At 41.1% G+C, this 10,162-nt stretch overlaps 1 protein-coding gene across 1 annotated transcript in view; it reads right to left on the reverse strand.

The window, feature by feature from the left end:
• Ror1 (receptor tyrosine kinase like orphan receptor 1) overlaps window positions 1–9,944 on the reverse strand; it is a 168,119-nt gene extending 158,175 nt beyond the window's left edge. Inside the window, exon 1 of the mRNA XM_048815236.1 lies at window positions 9,616–9,944. Within this exon, the coding sequence (XP_048671193.1) occupies window positions 9,616–9,766 (151 nt within the window). The 5' untranslated portion in view covers window positions 9,767–9,944. The remainder of the gene's footprint in view (window positions 1–9,615) is intronic.
• Window positions 9,945–10,162: the final 218 nt, after the last annotated feature.

Raw genomic sequence — 10,162 nt, forward strand, 5'->3', positions numbered from 1 at the left:
TTGGAATAACAAACATTTATTCTTTCATATTCTGGAGGCTAGAAATCCAAAATCCAGCAGGGCCACACTCCCTCTGGGGGTTCTCAGTAGACTTCATTCCTTGCATCTTCCAGTTTCTGAGGACCGCCCTGGCCTTCCTGGGTGTGTGACTGTGCCCTTCTGCTCTCTGCCTCCACCTTTGCAATGCCTTCACCTGTTTAGGTCTATAATAATCTCCCTCTGCCTTGACCTTACAAGGACACTTGTAGCCAGTTAAGGCCTACCTGGATGACGTCATCTCAAGATCCTTAATTTAATTACATGTGCAAACATCTTTTTTTCACGTAAGTTACTAAGAATAGGTTTCCAGGGGTTAGGACATGGACATATCTTTTGAGGGCTGACACTTAACCTACTACATTTATCTACAGCTCAGGCTTTTTGTTTGTTTGTTTGCTTGCTTGCTTTGTTTGCTTTTTTCATATATATAAAATTAGAAATACTACATCAGAATTATAATAAGGATTAAGTGTGACAATCCATGTAAATCTCTTAACATGATCCATTGCACATCAAAAGCTCTAAATATAGTGTAGCTACTATAGTTGCCATTATTTCCTGAGGCTGGGAGGTATTATTCCATGAGGCAGGATATCATTCCCAATGCCCACATGGAAAAGATGATGGAGTTATGCCAACACTTTAGACATTTTAAAAATGCATTTTACTTCTCTATGTTTATGAGGCCTGAGCTCAGCTTTCTCACTTATTTCATTACATTTAGTACTCACCACAACTCTGAAAGACTGGTATTCTCCCCATTTCATTGATGAAAACACTTAAAGCTCAAATTTCAAGAACCTGGAGTTAGCCACAGAGCTTAAATGTAAACCAAGGGCTTCTTATTCCAAGGGCAGATCTTTTCAATATTACATCAGAAAATTCAGAAAAGATGGAGAAAGTTCCAAAAACCTATATCTGTATCAATCACTTGTGAGCATATTACCACAAGAGTTGAACTACATGGCAAATTAGCACAGAAGAACTTGAAGCAGTGGTTCACAAGCTTCCTTGCACGTTAGCAGGGCTTTTTACTCTCACAAACTCCAGACTAGATCAATGGAATCAGAACCAGGGAGGGACAGATGTAGCCATTAGTAATTTTAAAAATTCCCCAGGTGATTTCAATTACATCTGAGGTTAAGAACTACTGTGTCTATCAGTGGTCCTCAAACTTTGGTGGGCTTCAGAATCACCTGGAAAGGTGGTCAAAATGGAGGGGCTTAGAGTCAAGCCTACTTCAGGGAAGGTCTCAACAGGTGATCCTAACACCTATCAAAGTATGAAGACAACTACAGCAATACCTTTCAGCTCCCCTGGTCTGATTTTTACTTATTCCTTTATTTATTCAAATGACTGTGCTAGGTATTGGAGCAACAGGGAGGCAAAATAATACAGAACTCAGGATCTGAGGAGTTCACAGCAAGCTCTTCTAGCCCTCTCAAAGCCCTCTCCACACAGCCTTGCCTCCACTGCTAGCAAGGGCAATCCAGGAGGCTTTGCTTGAAATGAAGATGCTCAATGGATGTGTCTTTTATGAGGGAAGAAGCAGCAGAGGGAGAGGGAGAGGAAGAATGCACATGCAAACAGGTGTCACATAGTTGCGTGGTGGGGAACAATTGAACATCATCAGGGTAGAGGGGATCAGGAAAGACTTTTTGGCAGTGTTGAGTGGGAGCTGGGTCTTTAAGGATGACAGAAGTTGGGATGGTGTCTTCAATAGCAAACAACAAAGTTTGCACTCATGCTTGAAATAGGATGAGGAACAGTTAGTTGTTTGGTTCTAGAGCACAGCTAGCTTGGGTGGAAGTGGAGGAGCAGCAGGTACAGGAGGAGAGGAATGGCAGGAGGGATCAGGTGCAAGAGCTGGGGCTGGAGAGGATGGAGGCAGTCCCTCTGTTGCAGTGGTGATGCTCAGTGTAACCCTCCCCCATGCAAGGGCTTTGAAGAGTCAAGGCGGAGCAAAGTGTCATTTTCCTGATATTTTATGACAGAATTCCATAGCCCTTGTCTTGAAGTTTCCTTCCCCTAGACTTTTCAAGTAAGAGGATCAATAAGAGCTGCTGGGTTTCGGGGGGACAGATTTCCGTGCCATATGCTTCCACACTAGGTTCCAGGCAAGGGGACCAAGATGCAGCGAACATAGCAGAGCTGGCAGGAAGCTCCCGGAACATAGTCCTATACACAGGTATCTGCTTTCCCATCTAACAGGTCCTCTCATACCACATTTAGGCCGAGACTTCTTAAAAAAAAGTCCATGAAGGAAAAGGAAACTAACAGCAGAGAGTGATTTTGGTCAGGAAAGCCTTCTTTGAAGAAATGACAATGAAGCTTTGACCTGAAAAGCAAAGGAAAGAACTCTGGGTAGAAGGAAGAATGTGTGTGACTGTCTTCGGTCAGGAAAGAACATGGCTTCTGGAAGAAGTGAAAAGAAGATAATGGGGCTGGTGCACAGGAGACAGTGCAAGATGAAGGTTGAGAGATAGAGGGTGACTGGATCATTAGAGTCCTGTGTGCACACACCCGATTAGGACCAAAGCTGGGATTTCCCAACTGGTTTTGTGGTTCCATTGCTATTCTTTATGTAAATCAGCATCAAATTGTGATCCCTTTTATTTTAACCCACAATTTTTTTTTTCTTCACAAAAGGGAGATTACATCAGACATGGCCTTTCTCTGGTAGTTATTGATCAGATTATAATCAGTAAATATATTATATATTTTCAAGTATTATAGACACAGAGGCCCGTTTCCACCCACAAATAGTTCTTTGCGGTAACAGGCTAGATGTGGGGTATTTTTGTCCTTTTTATTTCTAATGAAAGAACTGGCTTCCTTCATTGGCTAGAGCTTTATGTATAGTAGGGAAGTTTACAGCCAGGCTCTTTGGAGCATGGGCCCCAGACTTACCATGACTCTGAGCTTACTTTTGCTCACTGTAGAGTTTTTTTTTTTAATTTCTTTTTATAAAAAGTAGTCCCTAGAATTTTAAAGCTGAGAAGAATATGAGCATCTTTTGCTGTAGGGAGGAAACATAGGTTAGGAGATTTCACCCAAGGTCCTAGCTATAGTCTATGAGCAAAGTGTTATCCTAAAGAAATATACCATGAGCCACAAGGCAAGCCACGTAAGTCATCTCGACTTCTCTAGTAGCTACATTAAAAAGGATCAGGTGCATTAATTTTAATAATGTGTTTTACTTAATTCAATGTAAAAATATTGTCATTTCAACATATAATTAGCATAAAAATTATCGATAAGATATTTTAAGCTTTTTTTTAATATTAAAACTTTGAAATCCAGTGTGTATTTTATACTTACCACATCTCATTTTGAAGTGGTCACATTTTGAGAACTCAATAGTCACAGGTTGCTGGTGGCTACTGCACTGGACCATGCAACACTGGAGCCTCAGAGCAAGTAAGGCAACAGATCAAGGATGGATGGCTGCCCTTTTTACGATGAAAACACTGAGGCCCAGGACTTAACTACCAGGACATTGACCCATGGTGGACTTGAGCTGGGACTGCAACCTAGGTTCATTGTCCAGTTGCTCTTTCCCCAGATCACACAGCCTTCTTGGGAATATGAAGGGATGCGGGAGCTAGAGAACCAGTACTGTGCACCTGTCTACTCTGGCTACTGCCATGCAGTTCCTACAAAGTCTTCAAGTGCTTTTGTTACTGACAACTACAAAGTGACATTCTTTAAAGAAAATGATGCCATCAACATTGGGAGGATATTGCTTAAGGTAAAACCTGAATTTGGGAGACTTAAATACCACATGGCTACCCAGGAATGCCATAAGCAATTCTTCCATCCAGCAACCAGATTTGAAGATAGATCACAGTTGGATAAGCTGTCAGAGACTCCAGTTCCAGGAAGACTGTTTATCAATTTGCCAAGTGTCAAAGCCTCTCACCTTGCCACCATCACCCACTGCATTGTCCCAAATATATACAATCGGAAACAAAATGAGATGACTCAGCGACCCCATTTGAGTAAGCTGAGAGTCAAGGTCCAGAGTAAAGGTGAAAATCAGTCAATGCCATTGAAATAGGCTATTTGTGTGCCAAGGACAAGTCAAGTAACAGAGTGGGGACAAGAGGAAGCAACTACTCCTGACCTAAAGAAACTGGTCATGGCCTTCAACGTGATGCTCTGAGGGAAGGCACAGGCTAAGCGGCTGAGTCAAGGATGCATCTGCCTTTTGTGGCCATGAAAGTTAACTGTCTCATCACACACAGACAAGTGGCCCACATACACTCTTAACAGATAGAAATCCTCCTGCTCCACAGTTAAGCAAAGGGAAGCTCAGCGTCACAGCAAGTCCAGGATCTTGCTCAAAAGAGCCCAGCTGTAAACGTCTGTATTATATATGAAGCCCTCTAGCTAATGAAGGAAGGCAGTTCTGTATTTTTTTAAAAAAGGGAGGTGCACAAAAATGCCCCAAATCTAGTCTGTCAGCAGACAGAGCTATTTGCAGTTGGAAGTAGGTATTGATATTTTTTTAATGGTAGCCTCCCTCCTTTTCTGCTACCTAGGGGTGCAATTTCCAGTCCTTTCTCCAAAAGAAACATTTGACTTTCTATAGAGAACCTCTGAGACTTCTCATGACTGAACATGAAGGAAGGGAAAGAGGCCCCTATGGTACCCATTGCAGCACCCCATGGTGAAACTGAGGCAGGGCTCCAGGAGACTGATTTATTTTGGGAGGTACTTGCTTCTGAAGAATTTGTTTCAGAAATTGCCCCCATGACCTATCAGTAATAGCTTTCAAGGGCTCTTCCCTGGGGCAGCCTTATTTCTCTTGAATTTCATTTCCTATTGAAAAGAATTAGGAGGTAACTGTTGAACACCACTGACTGAACAGAAACCAAGGACCTGAGCGAGGCTGCGGTGCCAGGGTGGGGTGGATGGAAGAAACCCAGCAGCTGGATGAAGAGGAAAGCATTAAACTCTGTCATGCAATGGATTTTGTTTGACTGCTTCTCCAGGTGAATGCAAGCTGTTGTGTTGGACATGGATCCCTGGAGTTGGCCTGCAGGCCATGATGGGAATCTAGGTGCTACGACTTACTACCCATGGCCTTCAGCCAATCCACTCACCCCATGAACCTTAGTTGTTTATTTGTTCTACTGCACAGGGTGGTGTGATTCAAATGATGCACATGACAAAAGTAGCTGTCACTTCTTAGCAAGTACCTCACACCCAGGAGGAGTGACACATGGCAGCTATGAATGAGCTGGCACTGGAACCCAAATGATTGTTACTATATGCCAGGCATTGTGTGAGGTGCTAATAACACAGCAATAGAGAAGTCTTTGAACAGGCAGGCATAACATAGATATTTTTTTAAATCTTTTTTTAGTTATAGATGGACACAATACCTTTATTTTATTTATTTATTTTTATGTGGTGCTGAGGATCGAACCCAGTGCCTCACACATGCGAGGCGATCACTCTACCACTGAGCCACAACCCCAGACCAACATGGAATAATTTTAATACAGAATGGAAAGGATTCTGATTAAGACAGATGTGCAGTAATATGGTACCCCATATTTTCAGGCACAGTGGATTGATGAATGAATTTGTTCATTTTCTGTTTCTCCCTCATGAAGGTCCATGGAGGCAGGTACATTGCTTATTTTGTTTGGTCATATGTCCGTAAAGGGGACTGTGGAGGGAAGGTGCTAAGACATACATAAAGTGACCCTTAAGTAAAGAAGGAGCTAGTGAAGTAAAGAACAGGGTTATGGACAGTCCAGTCAGAGGAAACTGCATGAATGGAGGCATAGAGCCTGGAAAGAGATTGTAGGGATAGGGAATTTAGACATAGGTTGTTGAAACAGAGTATAAACCACTTGGACAAAGGATGAGGTAAGATCATGGAGAACCTTGTTTGCTAAACTAGGAAGTGGGTCACTTGTATGGGTGAGCACTCATGTGTGGAAGGCCAGCTGCAAACTCAGGATGATTGAACAAGATCTAAAGTCTACCCCAGCCCTAGCATATGCCTATCTTGCCAAACTGCCTAAGAACCCATGATTTTTTTACAAAGCCCAAAGTAAAACCATATTTATCAAAAGTGGCTGTCACTTCTTATTCTCCAATTACCTTATCGGATTTGCTAGCCAGATGAATTTTCACAGCTTCGTGTGGCAGGGACTTTTATTAGCCCATATTGCAACTGATACGAATACAGCACAAATAGGTTGAACCACTTGCCAAAAATAACACAGCAAACAAATAGTAGTGTCAGGATTCAAACCTAGTCAGTCACCTTGGTTTGAGTCTATTCTCTAAAATCCCATATTATCTCAAATCTATCTTCCAATTTACTATTTTTCTCTTTAGCTGAATTCACTCACTGTTTAACTCATGAAGTTTTAATTTCCATGACTCTTATTTTTCAATTCTAAAATTTTTGTCCTTTTTACTTCTCTGTCCTGTTATCCTGTATTTGCTCTGTGGTTTTTATTTCCACTTTCACCATGACACATTTTAAAATATATACTCTTTCAAATTGGTCTGTCATGTTTAGTGTCTATGTTTGGACATTTCCATTTCTTGTCTACTGACTGTTGCTAATGGTGGCTTTCCCTCACTCTCTTGCATGCCCTGTAATTTTTGAAAGTAAACTTAACATCAACAGGAGTTTGTTCTTTTTTTTTTTTTTTTTTTTTTTTTGGTGGGAGACCCTCACACCTGGAATGTTTAGACATTTTTATGGTTTTAGGTTTGTGATTATCAAGGTCTTAACCAACTCTAGGCCAAGTTTTTATGTTATGTTCTTGGTTTGTGGCTTGTATAGCACAAGAAGAATCCCAAACCCACACTTATGTGTTGGGAAGGATGGGGCTTTGATTTCTCATGGGTGATTTCAGTGGCCCAGGATGGGGGATAAATGCCATACCACATTCTCACCAGAATTCATCTTATTTCAGACTCAAGCCAGTCATTCCTCACTCACAGCCTAATAAAGGAGTTTATTTCCCCAGTGCCTTGATTCTAATCACCATGGGATGCAGACACTCCAGCCCTTATGAAGGATAATACTGCCTGTATTTTCATATGAATTTTTACTTAGTTCCTTCTCACATATTGCTGCTTTAGCATTGAGCTTGTTCTTCATTTCTAGAACCTGGGGCATTTTCTTTTGTATACCAGCCTGAAAATGGATGTTGCTATTTATTTCTAGCAGCATCTCTCTGAGATTGGAGAAAATGTCCCTCAAAGCTCAATCTGTCAAGATGACCAGAAGACTTAGATTATGCATTTAGATCTCAGTCTTAGTCCTTCCCATGAGGTTCTGAGGTCATGGAAGACAGGAACCTTTTTCTCATTAAACTATACATTCTAATTCTTCAAACAAGACTCTGGCTGGAATAGGAATCAATAAGGATCTGAGCAGGAATAAGTAGGTGAATTAAGCAGCTTTCTCTCTGATTGTTAATGAGAATTAAAGGCCATATTACAATTCTCTTCTAGAAAAAGATGACACCAAGAATCCCTGGGAAGTTGCCCAAGCTCTCTGGAAAGCTGTGCTGTGCAAAGGAAGGAGTGTGAGTCCTGCCTTCATCTGCCCTCTGGACAGCTGGGTCACCACCATTGCACAGCCTCCTTCTTGAAGGCCACAAACTGTGGATTTCAGTGCTGGTTTGGTAGAAATTCCAGGTCTGGCTGGCGGAGTTCTTAACCTGAAGCTGTGCTGCCTTTCTTAGCACAAGTCAATACCCCCAATGCCCTTCTGTATCCATAACTGGAATGAGATCAATAACATGCAGTGATACAATTTTTCTGTTGGTTCTAAGAAGGAGCTTGCAAAATAAGTTCACCCAGTGAAAGTACCTTGCACGACACCTGGCAGAGAACAGGCACTACGCTAAACCTGAGTGCCCTTTATTTCCTTTTCTCCATTCATTGTACTCGGTGCCCAAGATGGAGAGACATATCACCCAATCCCTGTTTCAATCCTTAATTAGCAACAGAATATCCAGATCAAATTAAAAGTCATGAAAACTTTCTTCGGCTTAAGGTAAAAGACATTTCCATCCATCCTGCCATTCAAAATGCCTCATAAACTGTAGCCAGCAATAAACTGCATCTAATATAGTTTCATAAAATAATTGCTCCTCAGAGGAAATAGAATTCCAAGAGCATATGTACAAAAGGCTACTGTGACAATGACTTTTGACCTCCTTTTCCCTTTGTAATCTTAGAACTTAGAATCTGTGCCTGAAGTAAGTTAGAAACTCAGTAAGCTTGCTGAATATTTTTTTAATTAATGGGCCAATATATATATATATATATTAATATATATATTAATATATATATATATTAAAGGTGATAGACCTTTATTTAATTTATTTACATGTGGTGCTGAGAATCAAACCCAGTGCCTCATATAAGCTAGGCAAGTGCCGTACCACTGAGCCACTTGCTGAATGTATTTGTACACATAAGTATGGGTGTAGCACCTCTTTAGATAAGGTGTGGACTCATCAATCCACAAACCTTTATTGAAGAAGATTTCCTATGAATAAGAGTCTGTGGGAGATTTTGAGATGAATAAGAGGAAGAAAGAAAGCACAAAGAAAAGCAAGATTGAAATCCTACCTCCAAGGAACTTCCAGGCTTATGGGACAGATAGACAAGTAATTAAATTAATAATATATAACATGGACAAGGTTAAGAGAAGAACAGATAGAAGCACTATGGGAATTCCAGAGAAGAAAAGGCCTCTTCCTGTGGAGGGACTAGATAAGCCTATGAATAATATAGAATTTATGTTCAGTATTAAAGGAAAACTGATTTGTTGGCTTGCAAAAGTTAGAGGATGGGTATTAGCAAAGAAGAAAAGGCAATCAGAGAGAAAGAACAGGATATACAGGAAGAAATAGAAATTTGGCTGAAGATACACAAAGGGGCATAAGGGGGACGAAGAGGAAATATGGCTGGAAAGTCAGGGTGAGCCAGACTGTGGGGGCTTTGAAAACATCCTGATTTACCACTGCAGGACATGGGGTCTTTATAGAGTAGCCAATGCTTAGCATATGGCCAGGCTTAATTAATGCTAAACAAGAACTTCATAGCAGGAACCTGTTCCCCACATGCACATAGGAAGCTTCCATCTGTATGCATAGGCAATTACAAACATTCCAAATACTCTGTTCTGAACCCTGCAAACACATCAAATGCTCACTGTAAAAGGTCACCCAGCACACAGCTCTGATCAATCCTGGCTCAGGCTGAATCAAATCCCTTAAATAAGATCCACTAGATGTAGTGTCAGGAAGGTCAGAAACAAGCCTATTTCACATCTTGAAGCATTTTTACCATGTGGAACATTTTAGAGGAAGAAGGGAAAGGAAAGAAAAAAAAAACTCTCCAGAAATGATAGAATTCCAAGTAATTAAATGTTAAATGATCACAAAGTAAGCTGGGAATTTATTTTGGCCACCACCTTCTACTAGTGATCTGAAAAGCAGCAGATTGCAAAGCAAGCCATGCCAGGATTCAAAATGGAGTTTCACACCTCTCTCCCGGCCTCCCCTGTGTCCCCCCAGGTACCTTTGTCGAATTCACTTGAAATGTTCCATGGTGAGGTAGGCACTAACTCAGCAGTGACTGACAACTCTGTTTCTGAAAAGAGAAACAAGGGAGGGGAGAAAGACAAGGACAGTATTAAATACAGTGACTTATGGGCTGTTAGAAGCATCATGCAAATACAGTGGGACTGCCTTTGGAGGGAGCAGTCCCCTCGCTAACTGAACTGGAGTGGCTACTCCAGTGGCCTCATGGAGGTGCCTGCACCTTAGAGGCCATCCAAATGAACAAGCCATAGGCCAGATGTGACAACTGTTCCTTTAGAGTTCTAGCTTGAAAATTAAATTTAAAAGATTATGTTAACAAACTAACAGTAGTGACCATGCATTATCAAACACGAACTCTTTACTTGTTAGAAGACCCGTTTTAGACTAATATATTCAATAGTCATCCTACGGAAAATATGAAAAAGTTGTCCTTGCAATTGACTCCATTAGTCACACTTGGGAATTAGTAGCTGCTCTATGAATAGAGAAATTCATTTCCTTACTTTGGCACTTTAAGTCAAGAC

Source organism: Marmota marmota, unplaced genomic scaffold (genome assembly GCF_001458135.2).
Source record: "Marmota marmota marmota unplaced genomic scaffold, marMar, whole genome shotgun sequence".
NCBI lineage: Eukaryota > Metazoa > Chordata > Mammalia > Rodentia > Sciuridae > Marmota > Marmota marmota.